The sequence below is a fragment of the Anolis carolinensis genome, chromosome 4 (genome assembly GCF_035594765.1).
Source record: "Anolis carolinensis isolate JA03-04 chromosome 4, rAnoCar3.1.pri, whole genome shotgun sequence".
Lineage (NCBI taxonomy): Eukaryota > Metazoa > Chordata > Lepidosauria > Squamata > Dactyloidae > Anolis > Anolis carolinensis.
Window position 1 is genome coordinate 49,068,713 of NC_085844.1, and position 24,213 is coordinate 49,092,925.

Here is a 24,213-nt window from a genome sequence, read left to right on the forward strand (position 1 = left end):
AAGCTAGCAGTTTGGCAGAGGAAGGAAAATTCAATGAAAAATTTAATGAAATAGGTTTTCTTTTCTTTTAAATATAATATAATTTGTATATACAGTAGAGTCTCACTTATCCAACACTCACTTATCCAGCATTCTGGATTATCCAATGCATTTTTATAGTCAATGTTTTCAATGCATTGTGATATTTTGGTGCTAAATTTGTAAATACAGTAATTACTACATAGCATTAATGTGTGATGAACTACTTTTTCTGTCAAATTTGTTGTATAACATGATGTTTTGGTGCTTAATTTGTAAAATCATAACCTATTTTGATGTTTAATAGGCTTTTTCTTTATCTCTCTTTATTATCCAACATATTCACTTATCCAACATTCTGCCGGCCCGTTTACATTGGATAAGTGAGACTCTACTGTATTTGGTAAATTGTGTATGGTTTTCATTTGATAAGGTCTACCTAGTACCTATTTAAAGGATCTGATGGTAGTCACATAAGTGAGAAATGGAGAAGTCTAGTTTTATCAGTACTCAGGGTATCTTTAATGTAACAGGGTACCTTCAAAACATCTTCAATAGAAACATTTTCAAGGATGCGCTTGTAGGATTATAGCTTGCCTAAGAAGATTCTTTATCCAACTGACCCAATTTAGCAGGGGTAATCTTTGATTACTGCGGTTATCTTCTTAATTCTGATTCTTTTAAAATGACTAAATTTCTCTCTTTTGACACTTTTCCCCATTCATACTCAGCTTACTTGGGTTGCTACAAACTGAGTTCAAAGTTGCTCCCAACTGGGTTCAAAACCAGTTTGCACTCTACTGACTCAGTGGTAGAGTAGACAGTAGTGGGCAGAGTCTTCCTTTTTGGAGGATCAAGCAAAATCAAGGTGCTTTAGACTCTTCTGACTTGTTTCACCCTCCTCCTTAATTACTTTTGTCATCTTGACCATAATACAGATTATGAGCATGAAACAGCTAGCTACTATGAGCTTTGTTGCATTTGCAACAGATCCAGTCAAACATTGCTTGATGTTGAGGCCTGATTGTGCTCCTGAATTGGAGCCCACCACTTCTGTGGTGCCTAAGGGAGAAAGTAGTTCTTCCCTGGATGATGGGAATTGTTTTATAGAAAGATCTGCCTTTTAGTGAGGATGTTTCACATGAAATGCTGCCAGAGGCTCTGCTTCCAGAGGCTCTCCCTGATCCAGGGAAAGATGTGAGGGAGTTGGAAGACACCAGATTGTTGCCCATAATTCAGTGTCTTCAGTTACAGCAAGATAGTGGCAATTAAGGTTTTCTCAGTATTTGAAATATAAACAGAGGGATTCCAGGTGTTAGTTAGAGATTGTCTCCATAGGAACCAATTTGGTTTCTTAAAATAACCCCTTGGATTGCTTGGTGTGAAAGCAACTTTGTATTTTCTGAAGAAAGTCACCTTTTCCTTGTGCTCTGTGATTGCAGATTCTGGCCTTGTTTTCATATAATGTTTTCCTGTTTGGGATTGGGGAATCTCATTTGGATATAGTTCTTGGTCTAAGTTTTGTGGATTTTGGCTTTATTGTCAGTGCAGGACTTTGTTTATTGCAGCCTCAAGAATACTCTGATTGTAACTTATATTTTGGAATGACTTTTGAAGCTTATACTTTGGATTTACTTTTGCATTTGACTTTTATGTATACATTGGAAATACTTCTGTACTCTTTAAATTTGAATGTATTTTTGAACTAGCTGTTTCTAGAGAGCACTCTTTTATTTAATAAACTTTTAATTAGTTGATTGTTTCCTGTTGGCTGAGCTATATTTGGACTAATTAGCTGTTCATCTTGGGGGAAAGAATTCACATAGGTGGCAGGGCTGCAACACTTGACCACACATTCCCGTTTTCTGAAATATCAGTGCCTTATAGTGGTAAAGCATTCTGAAATACTTGTTTAGTTCAATAAGAACACTTATTTCTATATTTCAATTACCTATATATTCTAATTCTATTTATAGATGTAAATCCATTCTTAGCTATTTAAAAAGTATGGGCATATTTTGGGGAAAACACTGCAAGATCAGGAGGTCTGAAGATTATAAATTTTATGAGCTAGGCGAACTTATAGGTGGATGTACACCATATTTCACAATCAGATCAATAACTAAGACTTTAAATTGCATTGATTTAAGGCTCTAGTTCTTTCTCATTCCCTGAGCTCCCACAATAAACAACATGACTGTTGTATTCAGCTATATATTTGGAGCTTTGGGGCAATAGGTTGAATTTATTCATTATTACTTGACACTTCTTCAATACTCTAATATAATGAGAAAATAAAATAATGCCAGATCCCGTGCATATTATATTATGAACTTCAAATTTGTTTCTGTTCACAAACAGATGCTGAAAGCTTAACCATTCTGCCATAAACTAAGTATCAAATGTAAATATCTTGCTAGATTTCCATTCTCAGTGTCAAGATTTTTTTAATGACAGCCCCTTCCCCACCAATATTTAGTGGCAGATATTATGTGGTTTCAAAGGGGATGTCAAAGAAGCTTATTTTATTTACATGGCAATTTAACCTGTCATAACAACCTGTAGGTTTATTTCTTCCTGTAATGTATTGAAACGTTTCACCTTAAAGGCATAAAAAGAGCCAGGCATACATTTTCAGGCAATATGTTCAAATTAGTAGTAATTGGTTGTTGTATGTCTTTCGATAACACATTAGTAGTAATTGTTTGTTTCTGTCAATACACTGGATTCAATTCTGCTTTGCACCTGAATAGAGGAACTGTTCATATGCCAATTACTTTGGTATATCACATAACAATAATTGAATGTTAATAATAAAAAAAGAAGTCCAAAAATCCATATGGGAAAAGCTGGTGCATGATCATTCTTGAGAGCACACTAGTCATGATTGCTTAGGGGTGTAGAAGCTACTCAACTATGTTAAATGAATGAATAAACAAACACATAATTAAATGTTCCATACTGTCAGAATACGGTTCATTGGAGATTTATGAGATTAGAAAAGGTTCTGGTGGACATAAACAAATTTCTGGAGAAATGATTACAGACTGAATGGACTAAACTTGTGCAACTGCCTAGCACAGGTACTATTGTTTGAAAAAAAAACAGGAATGAATTCCTATGCACATATCTTATTTGTAGTACAAAAAAGCATGAAAACGCAATGCAATATTTTAAATGACGACCAACACAAACATATCAGTATTTCAATGGGAAGTGTGGGCCAGCTTTAGCTGATAAAATTGTGAAGTTAATCAGGAGTGTTGTTGCTGTGTGCCTTTAAGTTGTTTCAGACTTAGGGCAACCCTAAGCCTAAGGTTTAGGTCAGAGGACAGATAAATGACCTTGGTGGGCCACATCCGACCTGTGGTCCTTAAGTTGAGGACCCCTGGCCTAGCAACTACAAATGTAATAGTAGTGAAATAATTTTGGGAAAAGAAAAATACTGTAGATATGATAAATAAGAAAATTGTGAAGCTGGAGCTGAAAACTGAAACAATGGATGAATAGAATGAATGAGGGAGAAAGAATATTATTTAAAATTCAAATCAGTCATGGAAAATCCACAAGAAAATATAAGAATACAATTAATTGTTGTCTTGGGATTTTTGGGGGGAGGGAGGGAAAAAAAGAAATCAATCAATTGGGGGGGAGGGGCTATGGAACAAATTCTAAGTTGGCGAGTGTAAGAAATTGGCCAAGACATGTAATTATCTATTTCTGCAAAAAGGATTAGGTTCAATCCTGCACTTTGAGATAAAATTGAAGGTGGATGGAAAAGAGATGATTATTTATAAGGAGATGCTAACAATAAATATATACAAAAAAGGCTATGTCTTTTGGCAGATATGTTGAAACAGAAGCCCTTTCAGAATGGAAAAATTGGGAGGACTGAGAGACCAAAGATTCAGAATGGACCTGGTCCAAAATGTGAAGGATTTTGTGAGAAAATATAGAAAAGATTTGGAAGGAGACCAAGAAAATACAAGAATAAATATTTACATGTAAAGAGACAAAAAAAATGATCAAAGGAAGCAAACTTTGTCAGCTGAAACAGACCAAGGAATGAACTAACAAAGTTGAACATCAGGTGAGAGAATATCACATATAGAATCTCCAAATGTCAAATAGATAATTGTTGTATGCTTTTAACTCATTTCCAATTTATGGTGAGTCTAAAAATTTTTTGGTAAGAGTTGTACAGAAAGAGTTGTTGTCTTTGCCTTTCTCTGAGGTTGAGTGTCTACCACTTGCCCAAGGTCATCCACGGATTTCTATGGCTGAGAAGTGATTGAAACTCTTGTTTCCAGAGTCCAAAAAGAGAATATCAAACATATGAAGCATATTTCGACTGTGCTATGAGTTTTTTAAAAAACCGATGCACTTGGATTTTAAGTATCTGTATCATATTTTCCCATTAATGTTTTTAAACTGATGCAGATCTAGAAAGAACAATCTTCACATAGTCTTCCTCAGCATTTTCTTTCTTGATTAATTAACAATTCTGAGATTACACAGAAAATCAACTGGGAGTGCATGTGTGTCAATTTAAATTAATTTCAGTGACCTTGCAAATCATAATTTTCTAGCACACTTTTGATAATTTTCAGTACCGGTAGTTTATCTTCCATGTTTATAGTATGTTGCATGTGATAAATCCTAAATTGATTTGAGACAAAGAATGGCTAAGTTATTTCCTATATCCCCAAAACACACTTCACAGCATGCTAAAAGTTTAAATATCTTTTAGATAGAAGAACACTGCTCTAATAAATGACTTTTCCATGTATCAGCATTTGCCTCCATTGTGGTTTTTGATGTGATTTAGTGATAATGGCAGCTTTGGTGTCTGATGGGTGATATATATCAGGGAATCGATGTAGACATACAACCTTCTTAACGATCCTGGATTCCACAGTTCAATGGGGGATTTAATCCCAATGCAAATAGCAACTTTGGAGAAAGGATCTTCCACAGGACTGCTTAGGAAGGAAGAATTTATTTTTTTGCCTTTACACCTGCTGAAATCTGGTAATTATCACCATTATAATCCTACTGGTATTTTTAAAAAGATTAGGTTAAATTTAAAAATGAAATTGAAACCACATCTGGTTAGGTCTGATAAAACATAAGATTGAATATAATGATTATTTATTTATTTATTTGCAGTATTTATATTCCGCCCTTCTACCCCGAAGAGGGCTTCTTTTCTTTCTACTTTGAATCTCCAACAGCCCACTTAATTACTTTCCACTGGTTTATCAACAGTACACTACACTTGTATGCCAACATACACAGCAGATATTAAGCCTACCCATCTGTTGGTAAGCCCACTTGCCAAATATAATTCTAAACATATAGTTAACAAGCATGATCACGCCTCAGCTGTACATCTGTTTAATAAAGTGAAGATTAATACAAGAAGTGGTCCTACAGATTTTAAAAACAAGTTTACTGTGCTTAAAAGCTTCCAGAACATTTGCAACATGCATGGGAAACAATTCAGATAGCCATTGATAAAGCTATGACATCTCAAAATGTGAGAACTATAAAGAACCACAAATTGAAGAAATAACAATGTCAAAAAGAATCTAAAGTGGCAGTGAATGTAATTGCATTACATCTTCCTTATGTTTCTTTTTACAACTCCTTAGAATTTTCCATTTCCTTAAATAAAAAACAAGTAAACATGCAATAATAAAAAAATTCAACCTCAAATCTATGCACAAATAATCAATGTTTATCTGTGCAGATAGCTGACAGCGCAATATGTAGGAATTATCACAGCATAATTGACACCCTGGTGTGCACTTCTGCTTAATTTAACAGCAAGAACCCAGCTCCCCTATGTGTTTTTATATACACTTAGCAATAGCTGTTTCAACCTAGTGCTTTTCTCCTCATAATGAGCCTGATCACTATGTTCTTTGACGACAGATGGTGAAATAAGAGAGATATCCTTGGTTGAAATTGTAATAACTGTTAGACAAGAGATGTTGTGTTGACAATTTGAGGAGAAACAGTTATGGAAAAAATTTAAAATCAGGATCAAAATCAGAGTCAACTATATCTCTTTCATGCACTACATATGCTTGTGTGCCCACACCTCTTTAGGCTATTTGACCCTGTATACAGAAATTGATTTGACTGTTTATGTTTATTCAAAGGTAATGGTGAAATTCCTATTGATGTATTTTATGTGAAAGCATTTTTAGATAAATTAGAATATCCTGCTTAATCTTGCTTTGATAAGGTTGATAAGATAAGTTGGAAGCTATTATTCTGCATTAGAAATATTTGTGGATCTTCTTTTTCAGCCCAGATATTTGTTAGGTATACCCAGAGATGTATGAAAGAATCACAACAGAGGATCTATTCCTAATCACACCCCCCCCCCCCAATTTAGCAATGGGTCAGGCCCGGTTCTTTATGGAGGCCCATGAAGCTGCCGCTTTGGGCGCAGCCCTTGCTGGGCACACTTGAAGTGGTGGCGGCGGTGGCGGCAGCAGCAACCATTGGGTCACTCGCCACGGAACAAGGAAGTACTTGGTATTCTCACAAGATTTCGCGACATCTCGCCGCCGCCGCTGCCGCCACCACCACTGCCACCATCAGTAAGTTGGGGGGGCGTAATTTTGGGGGGGTGCGGCCCTAGGTTTGCTTACATACTAAAAAAAACCTAGGGCCGCTCCTGCAATGGGTACAACTGATGAACCATTTCCCTAATGAAAATACCTATGGATAGGAACAGCACTATAATCCCTGTTTATTTAAAGAGTGCAGAAGAAGAATTTTGTATTGGATTGTACTTTTTTCATTCCTGTCTTTTCCCCTCCTTTCAAATGCCTTTAATGCCCTGCCAAGACAACATCATCATGCTTTATCTGTGGTAGTCAGGAGAGCTCTATCCACTCTGGTAATATCAGAGCAGCCAGTGAGCATAACTTCTAACTTTGTCTGCCTCTGACTGCTTTGCCTGCATCCATCTGGTTTGGTCATGTATGGACCCATTTTCCTGACAATCCTACCTACGCAGTGCTTTTGACACAAAATAAAAAATAAAATTTTCCTGGCAATCCTCAATGGAAGAGGGTAACTTCTAGAAGAAACTGTAAACATCAATTTATATTCAGACAGCACAGAATCCCTGAGCAGTTATTCCACTCTAGAAGTAACAAGAAATTCCACTATTGTTTCTGGTTTGTTATTGCCTATCTCAATGGGACTTTCAGTCCCCCAGGTGTTTGGAACTTCAATTCCTAGATGTTCCCACCAGCTTGGCAAACTAAAGAATTCTGGAACTGATGTCAAAAATACCCGAAGGACCAAAGATTGGGAACCACAGGTATACCTCATTTTGAAATGCATTAATGCATGAATATTTGGTCTTTCCATACCATGAGTGTGATTGCTTTGCTTGTTTTGGGGAGAACCAGTATATCTAATCCTGGAGAAGGGCTTCAAAAAAGCGTGGTCTGTCCCACTGTTGTAATCATGGCAGGTTCTTCCCAGCATGTCCTTTGCTTGTTCATGACTTTGACTGCTTGTGCAACCATCTGTCGGGGGTGCTTTGAATGCAATTTTCCTGCTTCTTGGCAGGGGCTTGGACTGGATTGCCCATGAGGTCTCTTCCAACTGTATGATTCTATTATATTTTCACTTCATTTTCCACAGTAAATAAGGAAGGGTGTTGTGTTTTAGCAACAACTAACATTAATGCCAATGCACAGTTTTAAACAGAAATATAACTTTTCACACTTGTTTAGCTTTGAGCATTTCAGTTCAATTCACCAAATAATATTTTCTTAGTTCACTGACCACAGTCAGTAAAGACTGAACAAACTCTTACTCTCATTTTTATCTCCCTAGAGGCTCACATGGACTCTGGGGAATTGAAATAAGAAAAATAAATTGTTTGACTATTAATTGGAGAAGAAGTAAATAGAAGTCGGGATTTCCCCATTAAATCAAGGATGTTTAAGGATCTAGAATATTACTGTATCTCTGAGTTGTTCACAGTAGAAGTTCATTTTTTTATCTTTTTCAAAAGTTGGGGGAGTAAAAGCAAAGGAATTTTGAAAGTTGGAGGGATGAGGTTCTGTATAGTTGTACAACAATTATTTGGACAAACCTAGGTAACTTCTTGAATTCACTACCAATGACCATTATTTCCATCTCTCACAAATGCTGACATTTTCTGTCACTGATAAACAGCTGCTCCAAAATGTGTTCCAAGAAACTGAGGCACACCTGTTTTTTGTCCCAACTTGGCCAGCCAAATATAGATGTTCTCATATGTCACCTTGACATTTTCTAATAGAATCTTATTCCTCTGAAAGAAATGGAAATCTCTCCTTTCTCTCTGGCCTTTTAGTATTGCTTTTGAATCTGAGCTTTGTATTGGTAGCATGACAATAATGCTCTATAGGCTGGGGAGTTGTGGAAGGATGACAGTGAGGTGTTTATAATATTATTCAACATGGTAATAATACATTCTATGAGTTGTTGTATGTTTTCCGGGCTGTATGGCCATGTTCTAGAAGTATTATCTCCTGACGTTTCACCCACATCTATGGCAGGCATCCTCAGAGGTTGTGAGGTATGGAGAAACTCAGCAAGGAATGTTTATATATATCTGTGGGAAATCCAGGATGAGGGAAGAACCCTTGTCAGTTGGAGGCCAGTGTGAATGTTGCAGTTAATCACCCTAATTTGCATGGAATGTCTTCATCTATTGGCTACTTTCTGCCTGGGGGCATCCTTTGTTAGCTGCCTCTAGTTCCCATGTCTCAGAGTGTTGCTTCTTATTTACTGTTCTGATTTTTGAGTTTTTAAATACTGGTAGCCAGATTTTGTTCATTTTCATGGTTTCCTCCTTTCTGTTGAAGTTGTCCACATGCTTGTGAATTTCAATGGCTTCTCGGTGTAGTCTGACATGATAGTTGTTGGAGTGGTCAAGCATTTCTGTGTTCTCAAATAATATACTGTGTCCAGGTTGGTTCATCAGGTGCTCTGCTACGGCTGATTTCTCTGGTTGAGTTAGTCTGCAGTGCCTTTCATGTTCTTTGACTCGTGTTTGTGCGCTGCGTTTGGTGGCCCCTATGTAGACTTGTCCACAGCTGCATGGTATACAGTAGACTCCTGCAGAGGTGAGAGGATCCCTCTTGTCCTTCGCTGACTGTAGCATTTGTTGGATTTTCTTTTCTTTGTAGATAGTTTGTAGGTTGTGTTTCTTCATCAGTTTGCCTATGCGGTCAGTGGTTCCCTTGATGTATGATAAGAACACCTTTCCTCTGGGTGGATCTTTGTCTTTACTCTCCTGGCCTGCTCTTGGTCTTACAGCTCTTCTGATATCCATGGTGGAATATCCATTGGCCTGTAGAGCCCAGTTTAGGTGGTTTAGTTTACCTTGGAGGAGGTTCGGTTCGGACCGTGCACAAAGAATATGAGAACCTCACCTCCTCCCAATAGGACTAATAGAGAATAAAAAAATCAGATATACAGAAAATTGATAAATAATATGAAACATAATAGAATGACAAGAATTGGTGAGTTATTCAACTCTGGTGGAACAATTAAAATGGGATGAATTAAAGAATAGGTGCGGACACAAAATAAGGCAGAGGATTATGGAATAAAAAAGAAAGGAAAACCCAGAAGCAGACTTAGAACAAAATTTAAAAAGGAAATTGGAGAAGGGGAAAGGAATTGGGGATTTATATATAAAAATAATTGAAAAAATACAATACGAAACATAACTTTGTTAGAGGTATGAAAAGACAAATTAAACTGTAAGGAGAATAAGATTGAGAATTGGATAAGAGCAATTAGGGAAATTAAAAATTAAAGGATTAAGGAAACACAATGTAAAAAATTGACAAAATGGTATTGGCCCCCACACCAACTGGCCCACATTACAAAAAAAAATCATAATTCTGTTGGCATAAATATGGGGGAATTGAAAGGTTTGTCCATATGTGGTTGGACTGTGAAAAGTTACAAAATTTCTATTAAAAGATTAAGGATGAGATAGAAGAATTACTAGGGAGAAAATTCAAACTAAACAGAAAACCATTCTTTACCCAACAAATGGTAGGCAATGGGAGGAATAAGGTCCAGATCGAAATTGCAAAATATATGATAGCAGCTACCCAAGCAACAGTTGCCTTAGGATGGCAAGATGAAAGGAAATGGGAATTTAAAAATGGCTTGACTATTTATCAGAGTATATGTTCCAAGACTACATAACTGAAAGGAGAACAAAATATATGAATGGTCATCCAAAGGAAAATTGGGAGTTGAAGTGGAAAGAGCTCTTAGTGAGAGCGAAAAGGAAAGAAAAATATAAGGAACTGAACCAAAAAATCTTCATGATCAAACCAATAACATAAACCATTGAGTAGAGTCATAACTCTTCCTGGAGGGAGGGGGAGGGAGGAAGAGGGAGAGGGGAAATGGATAGGGATAAGTAATAGATGTATAGAATTGTAAAGGAATGTAATCAATAGAATGTGTCATATAGGGTAAATAATAATAATATATCATTGTATGTATGAAATGGTGACATTGTTACAAATTATTTACATCTAACTAAATAAAAATATTTTTAAAAGAAAAAAAGAATGTGCAATGCAACAGTGCCCACTTAGAACCATAACAGCACATGCAACATACTAGCATACAGAAAATAATCAAAATATTTTACTCTGCATAAAATATTGCTTCACACACATTTCTAGATCTCAGCTGTCCTTTCTGTTAAAGATTTTTTTTAAGAATGACATTAATTATCCCATTTCTTTCTCATCCCATGGTTCAAGTTTCATTATAGCTATGAAAATTTTAAAATTATTTCTGTAATTAGAACATACGCTTCTGCAGCTGGCAGCACCCTCTGTTTATTCATCATTCCTTCCCTTTATATCACGTACCAATGCTTATGTGTGTAATCAATACAACATTTGAGCAAACATGATGGGACTACATATGAGATGCATCCATATTCAGTTTATTTTGTATTTTACATTTCTATACATCAGTAAATCATCTGCATAACTAAAATATGATATACTTGCATTTTTTCCTAATACAAACAAGAAGAATGCTACTGAGAAAATCCCTGAGGCAATCATGCATTCCAATAGGATTGGCCTTTTCTATAGATTTCACAGTGGGCATGAAGGGAAAAAAGCTAATTGTACATACAAAACACTCTACACATGTTTTTTTAATATAGTAGAGTCTCACTAATCCAAACCTCGCTTGTCCAAGCCTCTGGATAATCCAAGCCATTTTTGTAGTCAATGTTTCCAATATATCGTGATATTTTGGCGCTAAATTCGTAAATACAGTAATTACAACATAACATTGCTGCGTATTGAACTACTTTTTCTGTCAAATTTGTTGTATAACATGATGTTTTGGTGCTTAATTTGTAAAATCATAACCTAATTTGATGTTTAATAGGCTTTTCCTTGATCAGTCCTTATAGTCCAAGATATTCGCTTATCCAAGCTTCTGCCGGCCCGTTTAGCTTGGATTAGTGAGACTCTACTGTATATAAAAAATAGAATTCCCAATCAGTTGGCTCTAATTTGGAAACAGAACCAGTTAAACTAGTACTCCAGATACCAGAATGGAATTTAACAGCATCCTTGGATATAGTAATTTTATAGTCTTTACTGCCATTTGCATGTTAATCACATAAAAGTAGTCCTTATATACCGAGGGAACATATATAATCAGTTCATATGTGTAAACAGATGTCTAACTCATTGTGTAAACACAATGACAGAAGCAGCACCATCAACAACAACAAACCACAACAGCAGTGCTTTCTAAGTCATTCACTAAATACAGACCAATTGTAAATTAAAATTTTAAAATATATTTTCATCTCTTACCTGCTGGTTTACAGGAAAATTCCTATTGATTTTTTTAATCTGTAAAAGCAAATAGAGGATTTGGTTAATAAATTAGCACATCCTCTCACGTCACAGTACGCCACAACTGACATTGTAGTATCAGTTGTTTTAGTACCTGGATTCCCTGCTGAAGATACCTGCTGCATAAATTTCCTCCAGAATTCCAAAATTTTGAACACTAACTGATAAAAAATACAAGTGCTTGGCATATACCCAGATTTGGATGTCATTCAAGTCACACTGCATTACCAAAATACAGGTACATTAATTTTAATGAAGTTGATGTGTTCCTAAGCATTACTTCCTTAACAGAAAATTTGGTACCAGTAGCAGTAAGACTGGAATAATTCCTTGCACCACAGAATAGCAATGATGTTGAATAAGTTTCAGAGATATATTTTTTTTTTGCTAAAACTAACAATCAGGTCAGGCAATCTGTGGATAAATGCACTAAAAATCATTTCAAGTTTCTAAAGACCATTGGAGAGTTTCTTCCCAAATGTATCCAAGGATTACTTTTTCATTTCCCAACCTCCACTTTTCTGATGGTTTGCATGTTGGCAATCAAATTTAAAGATCTATGCTTTATAAAAATGGGGGGGGGGGGGGACAGACAGAGCTGGTGAGAAAGACTTATCTACTTTCCACCTTTCTATCTTGTTTTATTGTTCACCCATACTGAGTAAAGGATTATGGAAATATCTACTGCCAGCATTGGCTAGAGTAAAAACCCATTCTTTCTCAGCTTAGAGTTTATCATTTTGTTTACAGCAAAATCACTTCTTGCACCTGAATGACAAAAGCTGGGTTCTTCGGCCCTCTGTCATCATTACCTCAGTCCAAATGCTACTAAAATTCTGGATAAACTGATAAGGAGGAAAAGGGAGGGTGAGAGGGCATAGAAAGACTTGTTAAAAAGATTTGTTCAGTGACTTATGCTTTTAAATGTCCTCTTCATCTGGAGCCTGAAAACCCCCCAGCATAAAGAAAGAAATGCTTTCCTGATTCTCCTTGAATCCTGACCAGGAATTTGATCTCCCTCTATATAAAGATTTTCATGCTTCGCATTTTGAAAAGTGAAGACCTCTGTATATATGAAGGAATAGAGCCTGGCAAATTTTGGGGAGAATATCTAGAAGTAAAAATGTCAGTGCTGATCTCTCCAAGATGAGTCAAGGCAAGGTTGTGAGAACTTATAGGGTGATGAGAAATCAAATAAAGCTACTGTTCTACTGTACTATCTTTCATGAAAAATATCAAGTGAGATGGTAGCCACGTGATGGTATAAGAATGGTGGTCTACAATGCTCTTTTGCTAAGATGACCTACATCAGCTTGTGGAATTAGTGAACTGTCAATGAACTGCCACAGGGTCATGACAGCGCAATGTCACAGCAGATATTGTGCATCATATAAACACTTACATTTTAGCAGCTCAGAAGACATGACAGTTAATTTTTCAGATCAACAAGTAGCTTCATTACAGAGATTTCTTATTAAACACTTTATTTTTAATCTAAATATTTTTGTATCATTGTAAAACTTTTTATGACTTGCTTCCACTAACATATAATTTTTTATCAGAGTCATAGTACCATCGATTGAAATATGTTTTTTTCTGATGAGAATTCTCTGGACTAAGATTCAGTTTATTCACTCACATCTAGTTAATTGCTAGGATCAAAAAATAATTTGAAATAGAACAGCTTCCTTGACATTAAATTGAAATGATTATTTCATCTATAGTTGCATGTCATCAGCATACTAATGGCACTGAATTCCAAACTTTTCCAGCAAGAACTGTGATGTACATCACAGTAATGGTCACAAGGTCAGTCAGGAGTCCCCAGCACCACATTCTGAATTGACCTCTCCTTAAAAACAGGAGTTGCTACAAAGCAATGCTCTCAAGCTCATCTGAAAGATTTGTATCTCACAATGTGACTTGCAGTCAGTGTGTACTATCTTCAAAAACATGGCCTGTGACCAAGATGATATGATTTATCATAAGAATGATAACATAATTTAATGTATGCAGCATAGAAAATCTAATAGGTCTTTCATAATATCCATAGAATCAGAAGCCCTCAAACACCTGAAATTTATATTATCAGAAAGTGATCTGTTGAATTTTTTTTAAAAGGACAAGGCCCATTCACAGCTCTTTCAACTAGAAAAATAATATAGATAGAAATGTGTTTTACTTTGGGTGTCAGTTAACAAAATACACAGCAGTTCAAAAAGACCGTATTTAGTGTGCCAGAGTAGCAATTAAATGAAAAAAGAAATGTGAATATCACCTGGGTCTCAGTGAGAGAAGGCAAGGGAGAAGTTACAGCGTTTCTGGAGGTGAGAGCTCCTTCCTACTCCCTCCTCCCTTCTCCTGTTGGACTGAATATCACCTGGGTCTCAGTGAGAGAAGGCAAGGGAGAAGTTACAGCATTTCTGGAGGTGAGAGCTCCTTCCTACTCCCTCCTCCCTTCTCCTGTTAGACTGAATATCGCCTGGGTCTCAGTGAGAGAAGGCAAGGGAGAAGTTACAGCGTTTCTGGAGGTGAGAGCTCCTTCCTACTCCCTCCTCCCTTCTCCTGTTGGACTGAATATCATCTGGGTCTCAGTGAGAGAAGGCAAGGGAGACGTTACAGCGTTTCTGGAGGTGAGAGCTCCTTCCTACTCCCTCCTCCCTTCTCCTGTTGGATTGAATATCACCTGGGTCTCAGTGAGAGAAGGCAAGGGAGAAGCTGCATCCATTGGAGTCAGCACTTTTACCACCCTAGAAGATCCACTCGGAAAGTCTTCGCCAGTCCGGAGGCCTTCCATTGATTATTTTTTGCTGACTTTGTCATGGAACCTGTTGTCCTTGTATGAGTGTTTCCCTCATCAGACGAACCAGTTGCTGCCGCTACTTGGCCTTTTCTCCTCTTTTTTGTTCTCTCCCGTCCCTTTTAAAATTCTATGTTATTTTATTTTAGCTGTGTAAGTATATAGAGTATACTCAACCTACACTTTTTAATTGCTCTGGGCCATTAGTATTCTTTTTTTTTTTTACTACGGTTTTGATATTTTAGTGGAAAATGAATCAGCTGGATACATATGGGATCTGCGAACTATCCCAGTTATGCCACCTTATGGGCAGATCTTTTAACCTCATTTTTTCACAGCTTGTAACTATGAATGAGAAACTAGATCATCTTATCAAGGGAATTTCGCAACTGGCAAATGCCACTAGACATCAAGATGTTCCTGAGGATGAGAATAATATTGGATATAACTCGAGGGAATTCTGTTGGCATTTAGATTTTGGGGGGGAGGGAATATCTGGGTTTCAAAAGGGCAGCAAGGAGTTAATATTGGATAATGGGAATATCGAGGGAATGGATGATATGTGTGCTGAACGAACTGGCCCGAGAAGGGAAGATATGGATATGGATATAGGTTTGGGAGTGGCGAAGTCATCAACGAAGGCTCCATTGGAGGGGGATTTCTCTCCTCCTCATGTTGAGTGCCGCCATGGCCATACCTTGCAAACGAAACAACTGGCCTTTCTAATTAGAGACTCCACATGGAATAGGGGTAGATGGACCTCGAAAAGAGCGATCCAGAGGTCCTTGGTTCAAATTTTATCAAGGAGCCTGACTACAGTCAAGATTAAGACCATTACGTGGCTCCAGAAGGACTATCAATCGCACGATCGCTCTATACGCCTCATTTCCACCTTTGAGGATAAGTCTATTATAGAGGAGTTATGGGCCCTTAGGTCCTGGCTGCTATTATGGGGCATCACCATCAGAAAAGTAATAGTAGACCCCGTGATTCGTCCTCTTGTGGCCAACTTGTCTTTATATACTCAAGCACTAACTAGGCCCAATGATAATAGGATGTTCAATCCTCACTGTAGGTCCCCTCCCTCAGAAAAGTCGCATCTAGATGTTCTGGCCCAATCTTTCTCAGTCCCTTACCAGCAATCGTTGCCTTCCCCTACTCCTCGAAGATTTTCCGGTAGGCCCCACTTGTCCCCTTTCTTGGAAGCTAGGCTAGTTGGAAATTCCAGCAGTCATTTGGACTTGGGGAGTTGACTAGACTCTCCAAATGATGTTCCAACTGAGCCAGATTCCCTGGGGGGTGGGAACCGGGTGGGGAGGAGGAATTGCGGTCGACGGATTCCCAGGGAGAAGCGCAACAGAGTTCTTGCGACCCTGGAGAAGGATAGGTGTGGTAGCCTCGATGGCAGCCCCTCCGGGCTGAGGGTCCTGCTGCTCAATGCCAGATCCGTCAAGGGTAAATCATCTATTATCCAGGATTTAATCCTGGATGAGCAGGCGGATCTGGCTTGCATCACCGAGACCTGGCTGGATGAACTGGGTGGGGTTAGTCTTTCCCAGCTTTGTCCTCCGGGTTTCGGGGTGCATCAGCAGGCCAGGCCGGGAGGGCGGGGAGATGGGGTTGCGGTGGTCTTTCGGCAGTCCATCGCCCTGGTCAGATGCGCCGCTTTGCAACCTGCCGGGTTTGAGTGTCTCCACCTGAGGGTGGGTACCCGGGACAGTTTGGGGATTCTGCTGGTGTACCGTCCACCCCGCGACACAGCAGTCTCCCTGCCTGAGCTTGCAGAGGTGGTCTCTACCGTGGTGCTGGGTTCCCAGCGCCTGGTGGTGCTGGGAGATTTCAACATTCACACTGAGGCCACCTTGACAGGTGCAGCTCAGGAATTCATGGCCGCCATGATGACCATGGGACTGTCCCAAGTGATATCGGGTCCCACTCATCAAGCTGGACATACACTCGACCTGGTTTTTGTTGCAGGTGACGGTTTGGTTGGAGTGGAAGAGCAAACTATCCTTCCATTGTCATGGTCCGACCATTATCTGATCAGTTTAAGACTCACCACACCCGTAAACCTCCGCAGGGGTGGTGGACCCATTAAGATGGTCCGCCCCAGGAGACTTATGGATCCTGAGGGATTCCTGAGGTCTCTTGGGGATCTGTCTGCCATGGAGCCTGACGATGCTGTCGATGCCTTGGTCGCTCGCTATAACAGTGAGTTGTCCAGGGCTATAGACATGATCGCCCCCGAACGTCCACTCTCGCTACGTGGAGTTGCCCCAGCCCCCTGGTTTACTGGGGAGCTGGCGGAGATGAAACGTGCGAGGAGGAGACTAGAGTGCCGCTGGCGGACAACTCGTGATGCATCTGACCGAGCACGGTCTAGAGCCGCTATTATGGCCTATTCCGCGGCGTTGCGAGCAGCCAGGAAGGCTTTCTCGATTGCCCGCATCGCGTCTGCAACAACTAGATCCTCAGAGCTGTTTCGGGTTGTTGGGAGCTCCTCCACCCTCCTCAGGCTGGGGGGGGCACCTGACATCCCGGCAACTCGGTGTAGCGAGTTTGCTCACCATTTTGCAGACAAAGTCGCTCAGATTCGTTCCGACTTAGATGCTGGCCTTGTTGCAATGCCAGGTGAGGTAACCGAGGCTTCTGTCTGTTCGATCTTGTGGGATTCGTTTCAGCTTGTGCAGCCTGATGATGTGGACAAGATTCTTGGAGCGGTGAGGGCGACCACCTGTGCCCTTGACCCTTGCCCATCTTGGCTTTTAAAACAGGCCAGTGGTGGGTTGGTTGATTGGTTTGTGAGAATAATTAATGCCTCTTTGGAGCAGGGTAGATTTCCATCTAATCTAAAACAAGCGGTGGTGAGACCTATCTTAAAGAAGGCCTCCCTAGATTCGACCAACTTGCATAACTACAGACCAATCTCCAATCTTCCATTTTTGGGCAAGGTCTTGGAGCAGGTGGTTGCCTCTCAGCTCCAGGGATTCTTGGATGATACGGATTCTCTGGACCAATCGCAGTCTGGCTTCAGGCCTGGTTTCAGTACCAAGACGGCTTTGGTCGCCTTGGTGGATGACCTCCGCAGGAAGCTGGACAGGGGGAGTGTGACCCTGCTGGTTCTCTTGGATATCTCAGCGGCTTTCGATACCATCGACCATGGTATCCTTCTGGGATGTCTCTCCGGGATGGGCCTTGGGGGTACTGTTCTGCAGTGGCTTCAGTCCTTCCTAGAGGGGCATTCCCAGATGGTGAAGCTGGGGGACACCTGCTCGGACCCCTGGCCATTGTCCTGTGGGGTCCCGCAAGGTTCTATTCTGTCCCCCATGCTTTTCAATATCTACATGAAACCGCTGGGCGAGGTCATCCGGGGTTTTGGAGCTCGGTGCCATCTCTACGCGGATGACACCCAACTCTACTACTCTTTTCCACCAAAATCCAAGGAAGCCCCTCAGATACTGGACCAGTGTCTGGCCGCTGTATTGGCCTGGATGAGGGCGAACAAGCTGAAGCTCAATCCTGACAAGACAGAGGTCCTCCAGGTCAGTCGAAAGTCCGATCGGGGTATTGGGTGGCAACCTGTGCTTGACGGGGTCGCACTCCCCCTGAAGGCGCAGGTCTGCAGCTTGGGGGTCCTCCTGGATTCGGGGCTGACGCTTGAGGCTCAGGTGTCGGCCGTGGCTGGGAGGGCCTTTGCACAACTAAAACTTGTGCGCCAGCTGCGACCATACCTCGAGAAGTCTGATCTGACTACGGTGGTCCACGCCTTAGTTACCTCTAGACTGGACTATTGCAATGCGCTCTACGTGGGGCTGCCTTTGAAGACGGCCCGGAAATTGCAATTAGTTCAGCGCTTGGCAGCCAGGCTTCTAACAGGAGCAAACTACAGGGCACGTTCTAGGCCTCTGTTTAAGGAGCTCCACTGGCTGCCGTTTGTTTTCCGGGCCCAATTCAAGGTGCAGGTTATCACCTACAAAGCCCTAAACGGTTTGGGACCCACCTACCTTAGAGACCGCATCTCCCCCTATGAACCTGCACGATCTCTTCGCTCTTCGGGGGAGGCCCTCCTCTCGCTCCCACCACCTTCGCAGTTGCAGCTGGTGGGGACGAGAGAGAGGGCCTTCTCCGCTGTGGCCCCCCGCCTCTGGAACTCACTCCCGAGGGAGATTAGACAGGCCCCCACCCTCCTTGCCTTTCGAAAAAGCCTTAAAACCTGGCTTTTCCAGAGGGCCTTTGGTGACTAATTTTTGGGGGTTGATTTGTCTGCCCATTTAATTTAATTAGAGAGTGTTCTGCCATGATTATTGATACCTTGCTGAATACTTCTGCCACGAAGCTACAGAAGCCCTCTATTTCGGCCTAGAACTGTTTTATCTCCTTGTTTTTAACATGTGATGTATGTATTGATTGTATGACTGCTTTTCATGTTTGATTTTACAATGTGTAATTTGTCACTGTTTTTATTATTGTTGTGAGCCGCCCCGAGTCCCCTCGGGGAGATGGGGCGGGATATAAGAATAAATTTATTATTAGTATTATTATTATTATTATTATTACTTATAAATAACTTTTTCACTTTTCAGCAGACTATATTAGAGCATCTCTTGTTATCTCATGTGTGACAAATTAAATTAGTCAAATTTGCAAGAAATCATAATGCAATGACTATTATATCAAACATACAGTCTAGTATTTGTATGCATTTAAGCAATGTTTTATTTCTCTGAAATATTCTTTCAAGGGATTGATAAAGAACACTCAACTGGGGATGTTTTTCTAATACTCTACCTTTTTAATTTCACAGTGCTCTTAAAAGTGCCCTTGAAAATACCAGGCTGCTATTTTTGGCAAATGATAAAGAGAGGAAACCTTTACTTGTCAGTACACATGACACTTCTAGGTGACATATAATGAATTTAATTCTATGTGAAATCCTAACTTCATCTTACTTTGGGTAAGTCACTGTTCTTCCTTATAGTATTGATGAACTCTAGCAAGAAATCTACACTTCCCATCTCAACAGCACATGAGCTTTACAATCCCTAAAGTGTTGCCAGAAAGCACCCTAGCATTTTGGCAAGAGAAACAATTCTGTATCAGGGTCTTTCTCTCTTCCCCCTCCCCCACTTTACTCCCCTGGTTTTTAACTGAGAAACCTTTCTACATAAGCTAACATAACAAGTATGGAAATGTTCCCCTAAAAAATAATAATCAAATAGCTGCAAATGGATGGGCCAATATATATCAGCAATGATGTTTTTCAAGGATCAACCAATCATTCAGCAACATTGTTTTGAACCATCAGCCACCTTTGGTTGTGATGAAGCCAGATGATGCAGGGTGTGAGGCGATGGGTTCCCCCTGCCGGGCACTGCTGGATTCACCATGATGCATGGCAATTCCAGTGGCCCATATGATGAGGTCGAAATAATCAAATATGATTTATCCAAACTGTACAAAATCCTTGAGATTAGATGGTTTAGTCTCTGTATGGATAGCATGCCTCTTAAGAGTTGTCCCTGCTCCTTTATCCAGATGTCCTAAATATACCAGGGCTTCATGTTTAGTTTTTTTTTTTTTATCCAACCTGCCCTAAAGCTTCGTTGCAGCTCAGATTTAGGTTTATGTGCAGTTGCACTAGAAAATCACTCTCAGATCCTCCTTTCGCATGAAGCTTCACCCTTAAATAGTAGGAAGCAGATCTCACTGAATTAAAAAATACATTCAAATAGCTTAGATAAATTATTTTTAATATCATAATTCCTAGAACACTCCAGAACGCTCCAGAATTCCTAGAACGCTAATTGGCCATACTGGCAGGTATGAGTTGTAATACAATAAAACAACTTTTCTGGGCTCTGTTCAGGATTTTACTCTAAATAAAAAAAATGCTTTTTCATGTACAGAAAATGTTATTTTCTGTACAAAATAACTTGAGTTTTGTGCAAAATTAGTCCGAAATTGCAAATATTATCAGCAGTTCAGCATTCTTATTGTGGGGGTTTCTCAGCACTTGAATAAAATTCACAGTTTTTCAAAGTTAAGATTATTCTTTCCATCTCTACAAAATAAAAGGATAGAAAGGGGAAGCAACTTTTTGATCAAAATTCTTTTGGAAGCACAAATCAGAAATGAAGACCAAGAACCTTCACCACATTAATTTAGCCTGGTGCTGAAAAGTATCCAGCAAGGAGAGCAGCTGGCTGGACACCACTAGAACTAGATACCCTGAAGTCCTTCCATAAACCTGCTCAGTCATTTGAAATCTATTTCATGAATGGACATTAATACTGCAGATAAATTTCCAATTTTAATTGGATGCATTATTTTTAAACAAGCACTCTGGTATTGAGAAACAAGTCTGCTCAATATTAAGCCATGGTTTCTGTAGATCATCTCTAGTGTGGCTTGAGAGAGTGAACCCTAGATAATTATATTTTAATTATTAAATCTTAGTGCTGCAACACACTAAGTGACCCGACTGGACTTGACCCTATATTGTATAGGTCAAATGCTTGGTTGATGGAATTAATGAAGAGGAACTAATTGGTTCATCCTCACTTCTGAGGTCAGGGAATTAAATGACAGAGATGCTAAGTGGAGATAAGAATTTTTGAAATAAAATATGTAGAAACCATTACTTTGTTAATAAATTCCACATTTGATTAGTTCATTTCAGCCCTAACTCTTATGCAAGAGCACACAGCATGCCATAAAACATGATCTTTAAAAGCACTTACGGGAGTCACTAATTCACTTCATGGCGAACAATAATGAAGTATTATCTGGTATAAACATATTAGAGCAATCTTAGATTGTTATTTGAAGACTGTCAGTCTATTTAGATGTGTAAATAATTAGCAAATAAACATTACTTTTGTTCTTCATAACTTTGGCAATGTTGATCTAGGGTGGTAAAAGCATTCACAAATCTGTCTCTGAGTGAAAAAATGTCAACCTCTACGATAGAATGCACCCACTTTTTGCTTTTGTTTCATGCCAAAGATTCTATTTTCCATGACAAACATTTACGATTCACATAGAAACCTCCCAAACAAAAGCCTTTCTGAACAGTGAAATATCACCAAAATGCACAAGATCTCTCGGAATTTCTCACAGTGGAAAAATTGAGAACAAAATGAATATATATTTACATCTCTAGGGGCCTTTCTACACGGCCATATAACATCTAGGTTATCTGCTTTGAAGTGGATTACATAGCAGTGTAGACTCATACAATCCAGTTCAAAGAAGATAATGTGGATTATCTGATTTGATAATCTGGATTATATGACAGTGTAGAAGGGGCCTACATTAGAATAATAGAATTACGGCGCTGGAAGAGGCCACATGGGTCATCTAGTCCAACCCCCTGCCATGCAAGAAAAGTACATTCAAAGTACCCCTGACAGATGGCTAGTCCTATGTTTGTGTTACCACAAACAAAGTACTGAGTTCTCTAAGCTACAAGGTTATTTTTTTAAAATTGAGATAGCATTCTCTATCTTTGACGTCCAATTTAGAACTCTTTTAAAGAAACAAAAAGAGTTCCACAGACCGAAAACACAGACTTAAATTATTTTTGTAAAAAGAAAAAGTAGTGGGACAACCCACCCTACTACATTTTAAAGAGGTGGGATAAGTTATGTGATTGTTCTATACCCTGAACTAATGATGGTTCTTTCCACCTCCTTTATTTTTTCTCATTTCTTTTTAACACCCAACAGCAATTGTTTCAAGCTGCTTAGCACCATGCTTCTTGTTCAGTTTACCAGACTACAAAAAAATGGGGGAGGGAAAAAAAGAAAAGAAAAGGACAGCTAGAGAAACATAGCTCAGTAACTCAAGAAGCTTCAAGTGAAATTGCACTTTGTCTCTTATTGATTTGTCTACTCAATTTGCTTCCTGATCATTTATGTGCAACAAAGATCGAGGAGCTAGTAAGTAACTGTTTTCCCCAAAATAAGACAGCCTCTGAAAATAAGACCTAGTAGAGGTTTTGCTGAATTGCTAAATATAAGGCCTCCCCCAAAGTAAGACCTAACAAAGTTTTTGTTTGGAAGCATACCCACCGAACAGAACACTAGAGCATGCAGGATTGTTAAATGTATGTACCATAGATTGTTGTACATGGAAATAGTGGTAGTAACAAGAAATTCTTGATAGGATTCACAGTTTGTTTGTTATGCTGGTTTATGGTGACAACTACTGTACAATATATAATAAATGTTCTTTTTTTTGTTCAACAATAAATGTGAATTCTTCTTCATGGAAAAATAAGACATTCCCTGAAAATAAGACCTAGCGCATCTTTGGGAGCAAAAATGAATATAAGACACTGTTTTATTTTCGTGGAAACATGGTAGTATTACTTGGGCCAGAATTCCTTGATGCAATTCTGCAGCAAGATAGAGTTATCTCTGATGCTAGTTTATCTGTAATTTATAAAGCTTAACCCTAGGACAGCTTTCCCACAAGGCCTTTATACTATACCTTTTCATACTTGTAGAGGATGATCCTGTGTTATTTTTTCTTATTTGTTTTCTATGTTTTTACAATGGTATGGCAAAACAACCTCTACATCTCAGAAAGTTCAAACATCTGAGATACACTTAAATTGACACTATTTATTAAGAACAAGTAAGAATGTAATTCAAAGCAGATTCTCAGATATTTGGTACTTTAGCTTGCTTGACTGTGCAGAAACCGTCATAACTATTTTGACATTCTGACACCACATGTCAAGTGAAACTGCAATCACTGGTGACCCAAGCTAAGACATCTTACATTGAAATGGTACAAAAATTGTTAACAGCACCATATTCATGCCAATAGCCATCTTGCTAAAGTCAGACAGATCATATTTCTAATCACACCTTGCCACTGCTAAATATTAACGCAGTGATCATTATTTGTAACCATGTAGCTAAAATGTTCTTCTTGCCCTTAAGCATCCCTGAATAGCTGAATGTTCAATTCCTGTTTATGCTGTTAAATATGCAACTCTTACTGCTGCTGCTTTTAAAGAACATTATGTCTAGAATACAGATCAATTCCCCATCAGTCCAAAAGATATTATGGAAGCTGGGGGACCCAGTTGCAAATAAATAGTGCAATTTCATCCTGACAGGCCATTAACTACAAGCATTTAAGCTTTATGACATGTCACACTAAATGCACAAAGGAACCACTTAGCCGCCCCTCTCTTTTTGCTAACCCCCCATGGGATACTGTGCCAGCAATGGCACATGATATCAAAGGAGCCATCATATCACTGGTGAGAGGAGGTAATCTTCTGACACAGTTGTAAGAATCCAACTATTGCTCAACTTCACATTTTAGTGTCGATTATGAGATCTATTTGGCTATGGAGAACTTAGAACAGGGGTGGGACTCATTTGGATATTTAGATCTTGTTAGCCAGCATAGCAAATGGTGAGAGATGCTGGT

The 24,213-nt window shown here is 39.2% G+C and overlaps 1 protein-coding gene across 4 annotated transcripts in view; it reads right to left on the reverse strand.

Moving 5' to 3' along the window:
• sntg1 (syntrophin gamma 1) overlaps nt 1-24,213 on the reverse strand; it is a 290,079-nt gene that overhangs the window by 55,255 nt on the left and 210,611 nt on the right. For all 4 annotated transcript variants that reach the window (XM_008114859.3, XM_008114861.3, XM_062980382.1 and 1 more), the window contains one exon: nt 11,922-11,960. In XM_008114859.3, coding sequence (XP_008113066.1) covers nt 11,922-11,960 — 39 coding nt within the window. The remainder of the gene's footprint in view (nt 1-11,921; nt 11,961-24,213) is intronic.